This window comes from Cheilinus undulatus, linkage group 4 (assembly GCF_018320785.1).
Source record: "Cheilinus undulatus linkage group 4, ASM1832078v1, whole genome shotgun sequence".
In the NCBI taxonomy this organism is placed as follows: domain Eukaryota; kingdom Metazoa; phylum Chordata; class Actinopteri; order Labriformes; family Labridae; genus Cheilinus; species Cheilinus undulatus.
Genome location: NC_054868.1, coordinates 6,210,446 through 6,231,165, shown reverse-complemented (window position 1 = coordinate 6,231,165; position 20,720 = coordinate 6,210,446). Strand labels below are relative to the sequence as shown.

The window sequence follows — 20,720 nt, the reverse complement described above, 5'->3', positions numbered from 1 at the left end:
GTCTCATCTATCTCTGTTTGGTGTTTCTCTTTTACAAAGGAAATTCCTCCTCATCAAAAGATGCTATCAGCTGTCGGCCCTCAGGGCTCTCAGATTTCCACCCTTTTGTTGGACGTGCTGTCTTTATAATACCATGCTTACTTTAGAGAATATCAGAAACACTTAGAAATCTAAATCCTGATTCACATAAGCAGAAACAGGGCAGTGATGTTTACAGTGCTGTGAAAAAGTGTTTGTCCCCTTTCTGTTTTTTGATTTTTGGCAGAGTTGAATTGGACTGAGATAACCCAAGTAAAAACAAAATGTAGTTTTTATTGTTAAATAAATGATGATTTCAAACCATCTGGGCCTAAGTGAAAAAGTCATTTATGCATCTCCAGCATCTATCACTGCCCCTGAGACCTAACCTTGCCATTTCTGAAGGAGTTCAATATTCCTGTTAATTATTTTAGATAAGATTAAATGTGTCTGCAGGGCCCCAGGAGTACCATGACTGGATTACTTCTTTCCAAGCCTCCTTGTCAATAATTGCTCCTAGGTCTTTTCCTCCATGCTTTATATGAATGTGAAGAGGGGCAAAGTGTTCTTGTGTTTCAAATACATGGGCCAGATGTGGCCATCTAACAGGCCGGGTGGATCTGGCCCCATGTAGTTCCTAGAGCACCTCCTCTTTTAGCATTCTTTGTAAGGGATGGAAATAAAGTAACGTAGGTTCAGTACGTCGCCCACAGGTTTGTACGTGTAAAGCAGAAAGCCTTCAACAGCAAGGATGTGAGTCTCCTCCTCCTTAGTATCAGACTTTGGGACGACCTCAGTGTCCAGAGTGTTATTAACGCCATGAGGTTTCTCAAACTTCACCGTTTATAAAAGCTGGATGTCAACATTCTACTCATTCTCCACTGACTGGGGTGATATTTTTCTTTCTCGCTACTCTTGAAATACAGCTTCTAATATGAAGAAACTTCAAAACTATTTCTTGGGTAGATTATATTTAGAAACTAACTGTTTAAAAGAAAATGGGTGTTTTCCATCAAACAAATCTTTCATATGGAGAAAAAGCTTTATTTAAAAACATCTGCCTATGTGTGGACTTGGCCTCAGTTATAGTAGGACCTGCATTGCATGCTCTCATGTGCTACCTTTGATTTCTTCCTGATTACATTCAGATAGTCAAAACATATTTAATGTTTTGACTTTCTGTCAGCTGAGATATTTTATGATCTTATCCTGTTTTTTTCAATTTGCAACCACCACTTCCTCAATGAAGGAATGAACTTTCAGTATGGTGTGCCCCATGGCTCGATGATGGGTCCTCTACTTTTTTAAAGGTTATCTTTTGCCTTCATTGATAGGATAGCTGGAGAGAAAGTAGACATGCATCAGAGGGCTGTGGCCACGAGTCCAACCTGTGGTAAGTGAATGAGGACTTGGACTGTTTATGTTTATTACTTATCTTCTCACCAGGTTGACTTGTATGGTCTTCTCCCAGTTCTTCTCATTGTTGATGCCAGCATTGTTGATTACGATGTCCAGACGTCCAAACATGTCCACTGTTGTCTTAAATGCATCTGTTCAACAAAAAGCAACTCATTATAGGACTAAACATGATACAGAAATTTAAGTGAATGAAAAGGCTGTTACTTGCTTTTGCATGCAAAGTAGGAAATAAAGAAATCTGTCTAAAAACACAAGGTCACATATTTGAGAAGGCAGTGGTAAATAAGTGGAGAATGAATGTCCTCTCTGGCTTCATTTCCATGATAAAGCAAAATCAGCCTCTCTCCCCATTCTGCATTCACTACAACAATGTCAAGTTTTTTAAAGCAGTGACACGACTTTAACCAGAGCACCAGACAAACATGGTGTAGAAATGCTTACAGTTTATGAAGATGACTGGAATGTCTACTCTGTACACTTAAATCTTGGCAAGTATTTGTGTAATTTTTAGTCAGAAATATTAAGGTATGCTTGAAATAAGCTGAATGCATCTTTAAAGTCCAGATTAACATCTTATTTCAGAGTAGAAAAAGCGAGACCAAGCCCTCAGCGGTTTGTATTGAGAAGAAAATCTGCAAAGTTGGCCAAAATGTTGTCTTTGTTGAGGCTTTTTACAAATAAGGCATTTTTTTTAAATCTTAACTGACTTTAAAAAAGTGAGAGCACACAGAAATAGGGACATTTTCCACTGATTTTTAACATTATCATCCTCCTCATAGACACACTAGAAGACTTGTCGAAGCCATGAGATCTCCAGCCTGCTATCTCAAGTGATGATTTCACGGTGGAGATTCCACACACACCAGATCTCACAGAAAGTCCTGATCAAATGTGACATCAGAAGAAAAGCCGAGGAAGATCAGAGCTGTCAAGTGGCTAACCTTGCAGGCAGCAGGAAATAAGAAAACGTTAAGGGTGAGATCCCGGCTGAGGATATGTTTTAGGCACAGCTCAAACACTTTGCGGTGCAAGCTGGAGTTTATCTGTAAAAGTATGCAACATCCTGAACTTCCTGGTCTGCGCCCTCATTGGCTATAGAGGGTATTTCCTCTGAATTTCCACTCTATAATTGGAAATATCAAACAGTATTGGATATGTAGGTGTTGGTTTAGCTGAGGCCCTGTCCACACGGAGACGAAAACGTTATACTGCCGTTTCATTTTGAAGGTCTACGTAAACCGACGTCACAGCAGCTCAGTGGAGAGCCTTATCTCTTCTCTCCTAACCAGCCACACCATGCCATGTGTCTCGTTGTCAGTAAATTTTAATGTAGCTTTCTTATGGTAGTGTATAGGAGTGAATCTTTTATTGTCAAACACCATTTTCTCCTGTTTTTTTCCTGTTAGGGAGGCTAGTTAACTAACTTGACAAAAAAGATTGATTGCCAAGGTTTCATGTCTGTGATCAGGGAAATCTATTTTGCAAAGCTTCAATCCTTGTCAGGTCTGAGAACAGACTGACTAATCTGCATCATTTGAGGAGAACAGGGCGGCAGCTACGGGGGGGTCTAGTTGTTTAGCTGGTTGTGATGGCTGCCACCTGTGCACCAACTGGCTGAGATTTAGCTATAGTCAAACGGCACTGTTTTCAGGACTGGGCCACATTTCTTTGTCAAAGGAAGAGCAAGGGAGAGCAATCAAAGCTTTACTTGCAGGGAAAGAGGTTTTTGCTCTTCTCCCTACCAGCTTTGCAGAGTCAATTTTGGTGGCCATTTTTGTTTCTAGTCTTTAAACAAAATATTCATAGTTTTCATCACGTTTCATCAATTTATGAACAGTGGAGCTTGTCGGTGAATAAAACTCATGCTGAAGCCAGTTAGGAGGAGTGGAAACAACTTATCTGCCAAGCTTTCAGTGTGGCTCACCTTTCTTTTTTTAATTATAAAGAAATGTGGCCCAGTTTGCATAAAACTGCTACTATACTATAGCTACATCCAAGCTAATCACTACACTGGCAAAAAGCCGTTGCTACCGTCTTCCAGTACAACTAAACCTCACCCATAGCTACCACCTCATTCTCTTCAAATGATGCTGATTGGTTACCATTGTCTCAATCGCTTCAGGTTTGAGCAAGATGGATCTGCCTGATAAAAGATGTGGAATCTGGACGATGCATCTGCTTTGTGAAGGGTTAGCATGCCAGGCAAGTGACACCTGAGGCAGGACAAACCATGTTTATATTTACAACTTGAGATTAAAAGGCACCACATACTTGAGGATAATTTGCATAAATAATAAGCTGTGACATTCCTATCACTGTGGGGGTAAACCAGGACAGAACTCTGGCTTTAAATCCTCCTTTAAATCTATGGACAGACTATAATAACATATTTCTCCTTAAAACTTTCAGAGAGGAAATGTCCCTGCACCTTATGAGTAGGAATCAGCTCCATGGAAAGTTTGAGTTCTGTGTATGTTAACAAACTTACTTTGAACCTCCTATTGGCTAGAATTAATTTTGAACGGTGTGATTGAAGGGACAAACTTAGTGACCCAGCAGGCTGTGAGTGTGAGCAGAGACAAAACAGCTGAATGGAGAAAGCTGCATGAGTCATCACCTGCTGCATTCCTCACCTGGACACCCCACAATTACAAACACACATTCCACCTTTTAACATTCTCCTCTACATGAAATACACACACACCTGCACACACAAACACACGCAGACAACCACAAACACCGTGCACTCAGAACAAGGATGCATGAACATGTAAACACGGTTAATCTCTAGCCACCATCACACACACGATGTCACTGGCTCCGTGCAGACTCACTCTCTGCGTCCACATCAACAGCAGCTCTATCAGTTAGCAGAAACAGCATTCCTGAGCTGTTAGCCTGCAGGGGTTTACTCCTCACTGTCAGACAATAAGACCTTGTTCCTCTCGCTCACTCTAAGACACACTCACTCACTCACACTCACTTTAATCCAAGCTTCTTCTCTTTTTTCACCTCTACATGCCCACCCATACAGAGACAAACATTGCTGCACTGATGGACGTGCAGAAGCAGAAGGTAAATAAAGAAGAGCAGATTAATGGAGGACAGGGCATAAATGAGCTCCAGAAAGGACTACGATAAATTTAATGTTGACTATGACAACATCAGAGGGACATTTTTCTCTGATATGAAAAGATCTAAAAAAACAAAAGGAATACAGGAGAAACAAAATGGCTCTGGTTTGGCTTGCAGGTGTTAAAGTTCAAAGAGTGACCGTGTTACCTGGTCACTTTTACCACCGCTTTTTGAATTAATTTTGCATATTTGTCACACTAAAATGCTTCTGATCATCAAACAAATTTCAATATTAGACAAAGATAACCTGAGTAAATGCAAAATTCAGTTTTGAAATGATGATTTCATTTATTAAAGAGGGGGTATTATACTTTTCAGTTTGTTAAAACATAAAGTCACAATGTTGGATGTTCATACTTCATGTATGTAAATTTTCAAACTGCAAGATAAACGTATGTGGCAGTAATCTTGGAATTAGACTGTAAACTGGTGAAAATAGTTCATTGGGAATCTCTCCGAGATCTTCCAGAGACAAGATTTTGATGGAGTGAACTGATGAGGTCATCACAATAGGACCTCCTGACTGGTTCATGGTTCGTCCGTGCCGCCGGCAAAGCGGAACAGACCGCCCCCACAAGGCCTTGTAGCCATTTAGCCATTTAGTAACACAGTAACACTTACCAAACAGATACGTCTGGCTCTATCCTTTGCTGCAGATGTTTTTCTTCCCCCTCTCTCTCCAAACTATCAGGGTCAGACCCCAGGTCTAACATGTACGGACGTATATCAAAATTTGCCATATTTTACTCAGTCGGACCGGTTCATTCAAAGTTTACAAATACCTGAACACAGCCATATTGGAGGGGGTGGGCACAAAACATTGAGTCCTGCCCCCGGTCAGCCTCTGGAATATTGGCCAATCGGAGGAAAGCAGGTCTGTGGAGCGGGGGGTGTTAAAGAGACAGCAGCGAAAACAAAGCGTTTCAGACGGAGGTTAAAATAAGGGTTTTTCAGGACGCTAGTATGAGAAACATGGAGTTTTTTGAGCTGTAAATCACGTGAAGCTACTACGTGGGTATCAGAGAGATGGTGTAATGCCTTGAAAAAAGGCATAATACCCCCTCTTTAAGGGGAAAAAGCCATTCAAACCTACCTGACCCTGTGTGACAAGTCATGGCCTCCTAAACCTAATAACTGCAATCAAGTGTTTGTATTAACTGGTGAGTCTTACACATCACTGTGGAAGAATTTTGGCCCTCTCTTCTTTACAGAATCGTTTTAATGAAGCTGCATCATGAACGGCATGTTTAAGATTATGTCACAGCATCTCAATCAGGTTTAAGTCCAGACTCTGACTAGACCACTCCGAAACCTTCATTATGTTTTTGTAAACCATTCAGACGTGGACTTGCTGCTGTGTTTCAGATCATTGTCCTGTTGAATAACCCAAGTGTGCTTAAGGCTGAGCTCTCAAACTAATGGCCGGATATTCTCCTTCAAAATTTTGTGGCAGAATTCATCAATGAAAAGCGGTCCAGCAAGTGGTCCAGGTCCTGAAGCAGCAAAGCAGCCCCAGGCCACCACACTACGACCACCATGTTTGACTGTTAACATGATGTTCTTTTTATGAGCTGTGGTTAGTTTGACTCCAGATGTAATGGGACGCACACCTTCCAACAAGTTCAACTTTTGTCTTTTAATTCTGCAGAATATTTTCCCAAAAGTCATGGGGATCATCAGGATGTTGACGAGACGAGTCTTTGCGTTCTTTTTGGTCAGCAGTGGTTTTGATCTTGCCCAGTCTCTTTCTTTTTGTTGAATCATGAACTCTGGCCTTAACTGAGCTTAGTGAGGCCTGCAGGTCTTTAGATCTTGTTCTGGGTTCTTTTGTGACCTCCTGGATGAGTCGTCGATGCACTCTTGGGATCATTTAAGTTGGCCGGCCATTCCCAGGAAGTGTCACCACTGTTACAAGTTTTCTCCATTTGTGGATAATGGCTCTCACTATGGTTTTGCTGGAGTCCCAAAGCCTTAGAAATAGCTTTTGACCCTCTCCAGGCTGATAGATGTCAATGACGTTTTCTCATCTGTTCTTAAAATTCTTTAGATGGTGCAATGATGGGTAGCTTTTTGAGATCTTTTAGCCTACTTCACTTTGACGGGTTCTGTTTGAGGGATTTCTGGATTCAGCAAGTCTGGAAGTAATCAGACCTGGGTGTGGCTAGAGAAATTGATTTCAGCTTTACAAAAAATGTGGATAATCACAGATAATTCATGCTTTAACAAGTGGGGGCAATTACTTTTTCACATGGGGCCAGGTAGGTTTGGATGGCTTTTTCACCTTATAAAACTGCATTTTGTATTTACTCAGGTTATCTTTGTCTAATAATGAAATTTGTTGATGATCTGAAAGAGCAACAAATTGTTTAAAAAAAAGAAATCAGGAAGAGGGCAAATACTTTTTCAGCAGTGTATTATGGGTGTTTAAAACTCTTAAGTGTCCATCCTAAAGTGGAATTTTTTGAACACTTTTCATCTTTATCTTCATCTGCTGTTCCCATGACAACCAAAGATGCTGATCCTGCAGAAAAAAACTCAAAGACCACTGACACACACTATTTCCAGGGAAAGTCTCTAATGTGTGCCAAAAGTCATCCCATTGTTTCAAGCTGTTTTTCTGCTGTGACTTCCTCATTCATTTTGGGAAAAGTAACACGAGTAAGCATTTCTCTCCATGCTGCTCAACTGTCACAGCAAACTTTTTAAATCAAACTGCTGATGAAATCTTTAACCAGCTGGTGTCAGTCATTATTTAACAACAGTTTTACCTCTCAGAGCGTCTCCGTTGGACACGTCACATGGGATGAAAGTACAGCACCCCTCTCCAAACTCAGCATCAAGCTGTGCCTTGCATTGTTTCCCACAGGCCTCGTTCATGTCGACCATCGCCACCTGAACCACACAGACAGTTCAAAGTTCGCACAAAGACAAATGAACTGATTTGACACATGCACAAAACTCCTGAAAATTTCTTCAAGTTTCCCCGATGAGCTGCATGTGTTAATACACGAAATGCAATTTTCACCCAGGCTTTACCAAAACTTTTTCTTGCAAACCCCCCGAAAAATTTCTGAAGACGAGGTGAGACGAAGAGTTGAAGCAAGGGGAAATACTCTGTTAAATTCAATGAGGGATTCTGGGTAATGGCATTTATATCACTTCACCAGTGGTTTCTTGTGCATGCGATGATGAGGCTTCGTCTTCTGACTGCATAATCAGATTAATAAAACAGCATTCTTTTCTCTTCTGTGGCCACAAAAAAAAGTCATACAGAGGAAAAAATGAGGCTTGCTAAAGCATCTGCTCCGTCTGTCCTTCCTTCTTTTACTGTAAGCTCGCTCACATGTAGCGGCGTGCCAGCGGAGGGCAAACATCGCTGTGCCAGTGCATGCACAATGCTAGTTTATGGAGCTAGTAAGATAGCGGTTAAGGCCAGCATTATACTGTGGAATTATTCCCTTTCTGCTGGATTTTTGGATGAAAGAGACAAGGTCAGCATCATAATAAAACACAAGTTTAGAGGTGTCTGTTTTGTTTTCACTGAATCAGCTGTGCACCTGTTCCTGTTAGGCACAGTGTCTGTTTAATTCTGTATGCCTCTGCCAAGTTTGTTGTTTGTGAGCATATCAAAGAGGTTAAAGGGTTTTAGTAATGCAAAGGTACTTTAACACTTTAGTTTAATCAGCAGGTAATGCAGTCACGTAAAAAGTTACTTTTCTTAGTATGAAACGCAGTATTGCAACATGTTACATTTAAAAATAACGCTAACACTGCTAGTTAACAAACAGTAATAAACAGGTAGTTAACCAAGGAATGAACAAGAAACATGTGATTTAGCCAGAGAACTAAAGTGTAACGAACTACAAGTTAACCAGGCTATAAAAAGGTACCTTACAGCTAGTTAACCTGGGAATGAACAATAAATTAACTGCCATTCACCTGGGAACTGCCACTTGTCTATGAAACAAAAAAGAAACTGCAAGTTAGGCAGAGAACTGAAAGGTAGCTAACTGCTAGTTATCCAGGGAACTATAGCATAGCTAACTGCGAGTAAACCAGGAACAGAACAAGTTAACTGCTTTTCTAACTGGGAATAAATTCATTACTAACAGCCAGTTGACCAAAGGAAAAAAAAAAAGAAACTTACTGCAAGTTAACCAGGGAATTAACATAAACGTACTGCTAGCTAGCCAAGGAACGAACAGATAGCTAACTGCAAGTTAACCAGGGAATGAAAGACAAACCATTGGCTGGTTAAACTGGGAACAGCTGAGTTTCTAACTGCCTGTAAACCAGAGAATAAAAGAGTAGCTAACTGCAAACTAAAAAGGTGTTGAATGAGTAATAAACTGTGAGTTCAAAGAGAAGCTAACTGCTAGTTAACCAGGAAACATTGTGCACAGTGCTTTCATGGCCTTTTTTCAGCAGAGTGTCTACTACTCTCACAGTTAAAGTTTGTATTTTTTCATCAGTCTTAGGTAGCCACTTCCTTTTGTTTTTATTTGCTCATAATGCTGATGTGTTTTGAGCTTACAAATTGACTGGCCTACTGCTAAAGTGTTTCTTATGCCTACTGGTCTGAGTCCCTGCACTCTGACACAGTCACAGGGAGTGATGCAGGCGACAGAGCAGCGGAGACACGTAGTGATGCCTCCTCCTCCCTGCTGTGTTTTACGTCTTTGGTTGACCTGTGGACATTTTTACCAGCTCACCTCTGGAGATGAACCTATGCTGGACATTATTTACTGTGATATGAGGGCACAGGTAAGGCTAACAGGACCAAGCACTTATTTACACTTTTGTTTTCAGGTTAACAAAAAGTTACTCACTGTTTCATTGCTTGGTTACCTAGTTAGCCTACTCTTTTACCTGGTAAACTGAAGGTAAGTTACTCATTTGTGACAAACACGGCCAATGTTAATGTACCTTATCAAAGTGTAACTCTCTTTATGCTTTTGTTAGACTTCTATTTTGCTCTTTGGGGGATATTGTGAACATATCTAACAATATATACCACAAACAAAAAACAGTGATCATGGCATCTGTCATATGTAAATAAGCAGCCCAGGCAGGTTTGATGGGCCTGCTATTCTGAAATGTGTAAGCACATCAACACAGCAGAAGGAAGTGACTGCTGCAGGGGTTTGATCTCTAGCTCTGCACACAGCAAATAAAAGCTGTGGTGAACTTCTCCCTTCTTCTTACTTGGTAAATGTGTGGTTTCAGGTTGAAGTCTGTGGCTATGAACAGATGCTCTGACACCGCAGTCTGCCCTCGATTCAAAGGTTGTGAAACAAGTTCTCACAAACATATTTCCTCTTTATTGTGCCTGCCTTGATGTTGATAAGGTGCATTTTTCCTCTTTTCTGCCTGATTATTAGAAACGTCTCGTCTCACATCACTGGTTAAGCAGACTAATGATGAGATAGCATTCTTCTGTGTAACAGCTGATTGCTTCAGCCCTCAGTTGCCATAACAGCTGCAGTGTAATACTTGAGGACAACTGCTCATTTTTAAAGTTAGCCCTCTGAAAGTCTTTACAAACACCTTACAATAACTACACACAATAAAGCATTGGTAAAGTCTTCAGAAAGGGGTATGGTAAGGGTTAGGTACAAGCTGTATTTATAAATGCTGTAATAAATCATAACTACTTACGTACTTCTGAATGCTTTGCTAATGCTTATTTAATGCTCAAAGTCTATAGTTGGGTTGAAGTGCTACTACGTTGTTGTGTTAGTCACAGCAGGTTCAGTTCCCGACTCTCAGTGTCTGAGAACATTACTGAAGAAACCCTGCAGGGATGATGATTTAGAGCACTTCTCTGAACTCATGCCTTCATGAAAATAAAAACTGCACATTGAGCAGTAAAGGAAACCAAAGTTGTTAAAAGAAAGCAAATAAAAAAGGGGAAATCAATAAGTCACCAGTAACAGGAAGGTCAATAAACTTCAGTGAAATTTGGTGAAACTCTCATGAATGGTATAGGGTCACTGAGTTTGCTGTATAAATGGATGAGTTGTGAAAATCAGGACAAATACAAATGCCACATTTAAGATGGCTATTAAAAAGTTTTCACCCCCTTGCATGTTTTACCCTTTTATTGATTTTATTAATCAATTATGGTCAAAATAATTAGGCCAAAGTGAAAACAGATCTACACAAGGCTTTTGTAAGGCAAAATAAGTGCCTGCATAAATATTCATCCCTTCAAAGTGACTGATATGATTCAACAGAGGTCATTTCATTTGGTGCTGGCAGTCTCACACTTGGTGGAATGGGAATCACCTGAATGTGTCTCAAGTGATTCTAGTATCAAGACACCTGCATCTGGAGGATCCAGTCACTGGTTTCTCAGTATTCCTGGCTACCATTACATCATGAAGACAAAAGAACACTCCAAACCACTCAGAGAAAAGGTTTCCAAAACATTTCCAAGGCTCTGAACATCCCCGTGAGTTCAGTTCAATCCATCATGAGGAAATGAAAGGAATATGGCACATGGGTAAATCTGCTTAGATCAGGCCGTCCTCACAAACTGAGTGAGAGAGAGAGGCTACCAAGACACCTATGAATACTCTGAAGGAGTTCCAAGCTGCAGCAGCTGAGATGGGAGAGACTCTGCAGACAACAACTGCTCTTCACCGGTCAAAGCTTTATGGGAGAGAGGCAAAGAGAAAGCCACGGTTGAAGAAAACTCAGATTAAATCTGGACTAGAGTTCACCAAAAGGCATATGGGAGACTCCGTGGTTAAGTGGAAGAAAGTTCTTTGGTCTGATGAGACCAAAATGGTGTTTTTTGGCCATCAGACAAGACACCAAACACTGCACATCACCACAAACACACCATCTCCACTGTTAGGCAGGGTGGTGGCAGCATCATGCTGTGGGGATGCTTCTTCCAAGCCTGTAAGGTTTATAAAGTAAGAGGGTAAAATGAATGCAAAAAAATATAGGAAAATCCTGGAGGATAATCTTTTTTGGTCTGCAGGACAACTAGGGCTTAGGAGAAGATTTATTTTCCAGTACGACAATAACCAGAAGCATTCATAGCACCACATTTGTAAGAAAGAGTGGAGTAAAATAGCAGCATCCAGATGAGCAAGCCTGATGAGACCTATGATAAAAACCAAAAATAAAATGGTCAAACATCCAAGGAGGTGAATACTTTCTAGAGGCACTGTACATCCGTGTTTGAAATGTCTGACTTTTGCACAAAGGAAAAGTAGTTGGCTCACTGACATCAGTACAAAGCAGCACATTTATTTTCTCTGTGTTCAAAGTAAAAGTGCTGGTTGCCATACTGTTTACAAGGGGATAAACTTAAATTTACACTGCAGAGAATTACATATTTAATGGATGCAGTGTGAAAGGCAGGCGTGTAATGCTACGCAATGTGGCATGATATCCGACACTTGCATGCTGGGAGGACGTGGTAAAACATTACCAGAAGTGTTTCTGCAGAGAGAAGCTGATAGACTTCATTGACTAAAACAGTTATTATGTGTTGCAAAACATGTAAAATGCTAGTCTTAACTTAAAAAAATCTTTTTTTCCCTTTTTTTTTTTTGTGAATGAACTGCTGACACTGGAGCATGCCTCATTATTTCATGATGGACACACATCAGTTATGATGATCTACCAATGCACTGGTGAATCCTTGGTCTGCTCACCTCAGGATATCTGTCCAAGGATGTCAGTTTGAACCGGCCATTTATTGGTTCTTTGCAGATGGTATCATGCATATTCATCACTGTTTACAGCTTAAGTGGTTTAATGTGTCCCATCAGGGTTTAATTGGTAAGATGCAAGCCCTCTATTAGGATCTCAGTTTTTATTTGAATTGAGCAACAGAAAATAAGTTACATCTGGTTTTTGATCAGATTCAAAGAAATATGAAGTCAGCTAGACGTTTGACTGTGATAGGCAGGTATGTCTGAGTGTCATCAGCAGTAACCTTATTCCACACAATTTCATGGATAATAGAAAAACAATGGGTCCCAAAATGACCCCTGAGGGACACCATACAGACATGTGGTGCAAAAAAAAGAGTCTTCTGTTTAACTCATCAATCCTGTACAACAGGTATGAGGAGGACCATTGTAAATCTGCTCCACAAATACCAAACAGTCCCTGAGACTCCTAAGAAAAACATGTTGCTTAGACGTCTATGGTCAAAAAGTGATTTTGCCTCAGTTTATCCAAAACAACTACAATCCACTGAAAAAAACGGTTATTTTTAGGGATATTAAATGAATGTTTTTATTGTGATTAATCAGAATTCTAATAGTTAATTGCAATTAATCATCCCATTTTTTCAAAATTTTCATAAAAAAAACTGTATTGTTTCATTTTTTATTTGTGTATGGTCTTAAACAAGCCTGACACACCAGATAGACTGCTTTATAAATCTATATTGTGGATCTTTTTACATTAATCTGGGAAACCTCTCATACACAGTGTTTGAGAAGAGCAAGACTTTGAAATAAATCTGTCTGTTACATTCATTATGGGCTAATCAGAGCGACAAGACAAAATAGAATTTAGGCTCTTTTTAGTGATCTGGATAATTTGGTTTGGCCCAGCAAGAAGAGCCGGCTCTTTCAGCTCCATTCGGGTACCAGTTATGTTCATTTCACCTGCCAGATATAGCAATACCATGACATATGATTGATATTTGTGCTGGTATTTAGTCCAACTGTGCTCATTTTTTTGAATTGATGAAAATATCCTGCTATTACTTTCAAAAAATACACTGTCCCCCTGGAACACCTTGTGGGTCAAGTGAAATCTGCTGGCTGGGCTGTATGCCACACTTGATAGAAAACATTGATGTTATACCATCAAGCTAGTGCCCCTACTCTGAGATGTGCCTGTAGAAGTGTATGTAGAAAGGATCATTCCTGCCAATCAGTAGCCGGGTTTCCACTACAATTTTTGGCAAAATAAAAGCAATATTTCTTAAATTTCTATTAATTACAATTTAGCTTTGAATGCATTTACATTGAAGGGAGTTTTGGGCATAGACCTTGCAATTCTCCTAAAATCTCATCTTGCGTGAATCCGCTGCAGGGAAGCTTGACACTCAAAACCTGTTGCATGTTGATACGGTTCTGGTTACATCTACGGCAGTTGCCTTGATAATTCTGAACAAAAGACGAAGGCAACGGATGATAGTTTAGAGGTAAAGTCCGTAAGTATGGCAAAAGCCACGTATATGGATGTAAGTATGTTGTTAAGAAAAGTCTCGTCTCTTCTGTCCACACAAACCGCGCCATGTTGTCTCGGAGTGACTGGTCATGTGACACCGTACGTCACGTCCCGTGACTTGCAAATGCGGAAAAAGTGTTTCCATTACACTTTGCGATATATTTCTATATAGAAACGCCTGAAAAACATCCTCATGAAAGCGTAAAAACTTTTGAGCAATATTTTAGGGTTTTTTTAAATTTAGGTGTTTCGATTTTGTGCATTTCCAAGTGTAATGGAAAGCCAGATAATCACATAACACACAAACAGCATATATTAAAATAATAAAAGTAATAATTAAAATAATATAAAACATCTCTCAAATGGGATCTGGCTCTTCTTGTTCACATAAGAGGTGGCTCTTTGAACAGGCTTGTTCACGAATGACCCATCACTAGTAGATCCTTGCAGCTGTGGATTTAACCTGATCTCAACAGACAGGAGCTGTTGTAGTTTATGAACGGTGGAGCTGCTCCATCTGGAGAAGTGCAAAAACATTTTCTTAGCTAAGAAAAGCTTTCAGTGTGGCTCTTTGCTCTTGTTTTCACGAAGATGTGTGGCTTAGTTCCAATAAAGCTGCTGCTATACTATGGCTACATCTGAGCTAATCACTACACCAGCATCAGCCATACTGATTTACAGTACAACTGAACCCCTCCCAAAAACAGCCATTAAAATTAAGTTTGCAAAGTCAGTCAAGAGAAAAGCAAAAACATTTCCTCCGCTCACCCGGTACAACTAAGTCCTGTCTGTAGCTGCTGCCTTATTCTCCTCAAACAACACTGATTGGTCTAGTCTTTTGTCAGACTCAGACTCAGAATGGAGCTTTGTGAAATGGATCACACTGATGACAGACGTGGAATCTGGCCAGTCCATCTGCTTTGTGAGGTTAGACTCGCAATCTATGGCTCCTCCATAAAGACAAGTCCTGGTACAATTCTAAAAATTATGAATTTTTCTGTCTTTGAAGATTTTGGGGAAATAGCTGACATACTTCACTTGAAATGGTCACTTTTTAAATTGATACAGATATTTCAGTGCAGAAATTCTATACATACTGTATCTTTAATAAAAGCTAAGTATAATGAAATATTTTTAGCCCTGCTAAGATGTGAGTTTTTGCAGAGTGGGTCAAGGCCAAAAGTGACCAATAAAACCACTGATAGTCACAACACTGAGGTCAAAAGAGGTGTTATGTCAGCCAAGCATGTTGTTTTAAAGACTTAAACATAGTAAATCAGTAACTTTAGCAGAGCAGCAGGAGGGTTAAAGCTCTCAGAGTTTCAAAGCAGGGTAAACTTCTGAAACAGAGAGCAGCACTGACCTTAGCTGAGCTCTGCAGCAGGGACTGGACGGCCGCTCTCCCAATGCCCTGAGCCCCCCCGGTCACCAGAGCCACCTTCCCACTTAGAGACATGATCCCAGAGCAGCTGCAAAACCCCCTCACTCACACACTTCCTCCTTCTGTCCTCCTCACACACACGTCCCTCTCTCTTTCTCTCTGTCTTCTATGTGTTTGTCTCTGCTCTCTGAGAGTCAATCACACTCTCTCACCCCTCGGTGTCCGTGTGTTTTTACTCTTTTAGCTGAGCTGTCTTCCCTCCCTTCTTCCCTCCCCCTCTCTGTCTTTCTCAGCTTATCAGTCTATACAAACAGAGAGAGAGAGAGAGAGAGAGAGAGAGAGAGAGAGAGAGAGAGAGAGAAACATACCGGCTAAGTAAACTGTGCAGGGTAATAATTACAGGTTTTATCCAGCCTGTTGTACCTGCCCTCCTCACACTTCTTTCTCCTTACTCTGCCCTCCTTCACAACATCTCATTTATCATAAATCCCTGTTTGTCTCTACTTTTAAAAGAAGGACTCCTACATGTGTTTATGAAGCTGTCAGTCTCACGTTCTCGTCTGCACCTCAACCATGTTCCCTCGTGTGTCCTCGCTGTAATTGCTCTTACACAACCTGCAGCTCTGTTTAGTGATAGTTTCACCCACGGTCAGGTCTCTGCATGTTCACACTCAGCTCACATGAATGGAGCTTCTAACCACCTAACCAAGCATGCAATAATACCTGTTTGCAGCTTTAAGTAAACTTAAACCACAGAGACTTCCAGCGAAACGCAATCTTTTTCTCCCTGTGGCCCTTCTGTAAAAACAGAACAAAATCATGTTTTTGTTTATAAATAAATGACTATTATTATTCTGCAGACTTCAGGAACGTCGCTCCTCCTCCCTTCCTTCCCTCGTCCTCCTTATCCACATCCTTCTTTTATTCTTGGACAAAATCTGGAGATGTCATCTTCAGTTCATGAACAGTTTGATAAGCATTAAAAACAAGAATGAACTCGAATAGTCATGTGTGATTTATTCAAAAGAGCCTCATTAGACAGCTGATCTCATAATAAAACAGTCATTTAAACATAGAAGTTTTGGAGAACCATCAGTCCTGCTGCTGCAAATGCTGCAAAATAAATAATGGCATTCAGTTGTATTTGGTTCTCACTTATCCTTTATGTAGAAATCTTACACTAATCAACTTTAAACTTGAGCAATGATACAAATGATTTCAAAGATGAATTAATTATTAAAGGGAAGACACCCAAGGAGTCATCAGTATCACCGTCTTCTCATCATGCAACCCTAATTTAAAATAAAATGTATATTATTATTATTATTATTAATATTAATTCCAAAAAAGTTGGGGCGAAATAACAGAATGCAATTATTGCCAAATCTCATAAACCCATATTTTATTCACAACAGAACATACCAGAGACCTGTACGACGAAGCTGGATTAACAAGCCCTGGATATTTCTCTGCTAGCTGGATTGACTTATCAAGACATTTGCAATCTGGATCAGCTGTACAACGAAGCTGGTTATCAACTTGCTAATTGCAGCCAGGGTTTTCCAATCTAGATCAGTGCGCGCTCACATAAGAGGGGTGGTGTTTGCAGCATCTGACCAATCACAAACATGGAGAAAGACTGTAGAGCAGCATTTTTTCAATGGAGGAACAGACAATCATTCTTCAAAAATATGAGGAATTTAAATCAATCATCCAGGCCAGAAGCAACACTGTCGCCACAGCAAAAGCCAGGAATGAAAGCTGGCAGAAAATTGCCGACACTGTTAATGCGTAAATTCGTCAGATTATACAATATTAATTTATGGGACAATATAAACGGACAGCACTCTGATCACTCAGTTTCACTTTATTACGGCACAGATGTTTGGGGCAGAGCTTCCTCTGTGAATTTTGTGTTGTAATATTAAATCCTCGCACGTTCCATTAATCCATGTTTCTGCAGTTAAGGTTTTTACACACTGTCCGTTATTTTCGGATCCGTCATCCGAAAAAAATGTCACGCACTCGGACCTTGCACACTGGATCTGATGCCTTTTTATTTGCCTTCACTGCGAAAATTCGTAAAAGGTGGCAAATAGTTTAGTACTGTGAGCCTGCGTCCCTGTCACTCCTTTAAAATCCCGCTGGATCCATCCTGACAGAGAGCTCCATTCAGCACCTGCCCATGCATCATAGTGCAGAGACAAGTTGGAGAGATGGAGGGCAACTTTTTTATTCAGTCTCTGTTATGAGCTGTGAGTGGGCTACAAATGTAGCCTATGCCTTTATCTGTTATATTTCCATAGCTGATATCCACATGACACACCTGCAAACTACGGTGTTTAAAGTGAGGTTTCGGGAGTGGGAGAGAGGGAGGAGTTGGATGGGGGTGAGTGAGAGAGAGAGAGAAAGCAAAGGGTACTGATCTGAATCATCTATCACCCATCTGTTATACTTCCATGGTTTATATCCTCATAATAACTGAGCAATCTTTGGTGTTTAAAGTGATGTTTCAGGGCGAGAGAGAGGGAAGAGGGGTCCGGTGAGGGTGAGCAAGCGAGGAGGAAGCAGTGGACACTGTTTTGAATCATCACTCACCCATTTAAGTGACTTGGACTGATGCGAAATTTCGCATAAAATCGAGTCAGTTCTGAAAAAAAAAAAAGACGGATGAAAATTTCAGCATCAGTGTGCAACCTGGACTAGAACATGAGCTCGATTTTCTTTTTTAACGTGTGAAAAAATTTGGACGAAACCATCAGATCCAGTGTGCAAAGGACATAATGTGTGACCATTATTATTAACCCCATTATTTCAGATGCTACCCTAGTGGAGCAAAAAAAGACTTGGGAACAGAAGATCAAAAACAAAAGTGGCGATGAAAAGGCTTTATTTCTCCACACTGTCTCTGCTGTATGGATGAAATCACCGGAATTAATTATCGTCTATCCCTAAAGATTCTTTCTCTCCTAAGCGCTCTTCTCTTCTTCCGTGCACCAACCAGGATCTTCTTAGAATGGGCAGGCCATATTCCAAGAGAACTGATTGGTCAGGAGGCGGTGCTTTTGTAACTCGCTGATCTCGTATCCAGAACATAACCTGCTCCGGAGCAGGTTAGCCGTTCAGCCTAAGTTACCGCAGTGATTTATCCCGGTAAGAAGTGAGCCAGCTTCGTTGTACAGAAGATCCAGGGTTAATCCTGAAGTTATCTGGATAAGAGAAAATCCAGCTTCATCGTACAGGCATCAGATGTTGAAACTAAGATAATTTAACATTTCATGAAAATATGAGCTCATTTTGAATTTGATGGCAGCAACTCTTCTCAAAAAAGTTGGGACAGAACAATGTTGCGTAGCATCTCCTCTTCTTTTCCATAAACGTCTTGGAAGTGAGGTGACTAGTTATTGAAGTTCTGGGAGAGGAATGTTGTCCCATTCTTCTCCAATGTATGACTCTAGCTGTTTAATAGTCCTGGTTCTTCTCTGCTAGATAGTTCCTTTTATGATCCCTGTTCCCAAAGTCCATCTTGAGATGGGTAAAAAGAGTTTCAGGTATACTGCTCCTGCAAACTGGAATCTTCTGCAGGAAAGTTTATGTCTTGGGGAGCTGGTCTGATCTGTGGTTTGTTGTGTTTTATGTTTAATGTTTCATGTTTGTAACTCTGTGAATATGCTGCTGCTTGTCTTGGCCAGGGCACTCTTGTAAATGAAATTTGTAATCTCAATGAGGCTTTCCTGGTTAAATAAACCTAATTAAATAAAAATAAACAAATGATGTTTCAGATGTTTCTATTATTAAAAGGTCTGGACTGCGGACATGCCAGTTCAGGACCTGAACTCCTCTCCTATGAAGCCATGCTGTTGTGATGGATGTGGTTCAGCACTGTCTTGCTGAGAGATGTTGTCTGGATGGAGCATATGCTGCTTTAAAACCTCTCTCTATTTTTCAGCATTGATAGTTCCTTTTCAGGTGTGTAAGCTGCCCACACCATAGGCACTAATGCAACCTCATACCATCAGAGATGCAGGCTTTCGAACTTAGCCAGGATAACAAGCTGGATGGTCCCTCTCCTCTATAGTCCACAGGACACACAGTTCATAGTTTAAAAAAATAATTTCAAATTTGAACACATGTGACCACAGAACAGTTTTCCATTTTGCCTCAGTCCATTTTCAATTAGCTTTGGCCTTGAGTCGACAGCGGCATTTCTGGATTGTGTTCACATATGGCTTCTTCTTTGCATGATCCAGCTTTAACAGTCATTTGTGAATGCCACGGTGAAATGTGTTAACAGACAGGGATTTCTGGAAGTGTTCCTGTACGTGTTCAGTATTGACCTTTGGCTTTGTCCCTTGTTTACAGAGATTTCTCCACATTCTCTGAATCTTTTGATGGTATTATGTACCAGAGATGGTGGGAAATTCAAAGTCTTTGCAATTTTATATTGAGGAACATTTTTCTCAGACTGGTAAACCTCTGCCCATCTTTACTTCTGAGAGACTCTGACTCTCTAAAATGCTCCTTTTATATCCAGTCGCTGACCGGCTGCCAGTAAAACTATTTGAATGCCAAATGCTCCTCCAGCTGTTCTTCATTAGTACCACTTACTTTCCAGCCTTTTGTTGCCCTGTCCCTTCTTTTTTGAGAATTGTTGCTGCCATCAAATTCAAAATGAGCTGATATTTGTCATGAATAGTAAAATATCTCAGTTTCATCATCTGATATGTTTTTTAATGTTTTATTGTGGGTTTATGAGATCTGTATATCGTTGTATTCTGTTTTGATTAACATCATGGCACCCCAGTTTTTTTGGAACTGGGATTGTAAAACCAGTCATGTTAGATAGACTTTTCAGATATCCTGCCCAAACATGAAACCATTTGTCTCTCCAGATGCTGTGGCCTCGTTGTTCTCTTACTCTCTCTCAGTGATCTATGAGGTTAAAACATACCTGATAGGCTCTGTAATGTGGTGTACCTGTGGAGCTTTGATCTGTGCCATTTGAAACTAAACAACTTCCTCAAGATGAAGAACGGTGGTGTAACATACACTGGTTTATTCACATCCATAGGCTCCTCCCCCCTCCTCTTCATCATGTACGTATGCTGATGCTTGTAGGAGCCCTAAGGAGGGCGGTTACCTGGTCAGACTGTCTGATGCAGCTCTGCTGTCCCTCCTCCACCGTGGACCATGGTACGGCTCTGCCCGACTTTATCTCCTGGGATGATACCTGGAGTTAAATACATCAGAAACTAAGGAGCTGGTCTTTGATTTTAGACGTAAAAGAGGCAGCCAAAGAGAGCTTGATTCATAATGAAAATGCTGAAATTGTTAGGTTATACAAATATTTGGGTGATCTTTAAATTTGGTGTGAACAGTCAATGCTATAATCATTTTTTGGTTCTTATCATTCTTTTATTGAAAGTCCTTCTGTTTTTCTCTCATCTGCTGGTTTCAAGTCTCTCAGTGAAGGACAGAAACAGTCTGAATAGTGTCATTAAAATCTGATCTGATTAGATCAGAAAGTCTTTACTGCCCCTAATCTACTCTAATGTTC

The 20,720-nt window shown here is 40.5% G+C and overlaps 1 protein-coding gene across 2 annotated transcripts in view; it reads right to left on the bottom strand.

Moving 5' to 3' along the window:
* The window catches only part of hpgd (15-hydroxyprostaglandin dehydrogenase), a 35,020-nt gene extending 14,642 nt beyond the window's left edge, over positions 1–20,378 (bottom strand). The window contains exons 1-3 of one of the 2 annotated variants that reach the window (XM_041786052.1): positions 20,304–20,378; positions 7,341–7,464; positions 1,462–1,568 (exon numbers count right to left, since the gene is read on the bottom strand). In XM_041786052.1, the coding sequence (XP_041641986.1) occupies positions 1,462–1,568; positions 7,341–7,458 (225 nt within the window). In that variant the 5' untranslated portion in view covers positions 7,459–7,464; positions 20,304–20,378. Of the gene's footprint in view, positions 1–1,461; positions 1,569–7,340; positions 7,465–15,145; positions 15,377–20,303 lie in introns of those variants that run through there. The other variant, XM_041786051.1, reaches the window with a different exon arrangement.
* Positions 20,379–20,720: the final 342 nt, after the last annotated feature.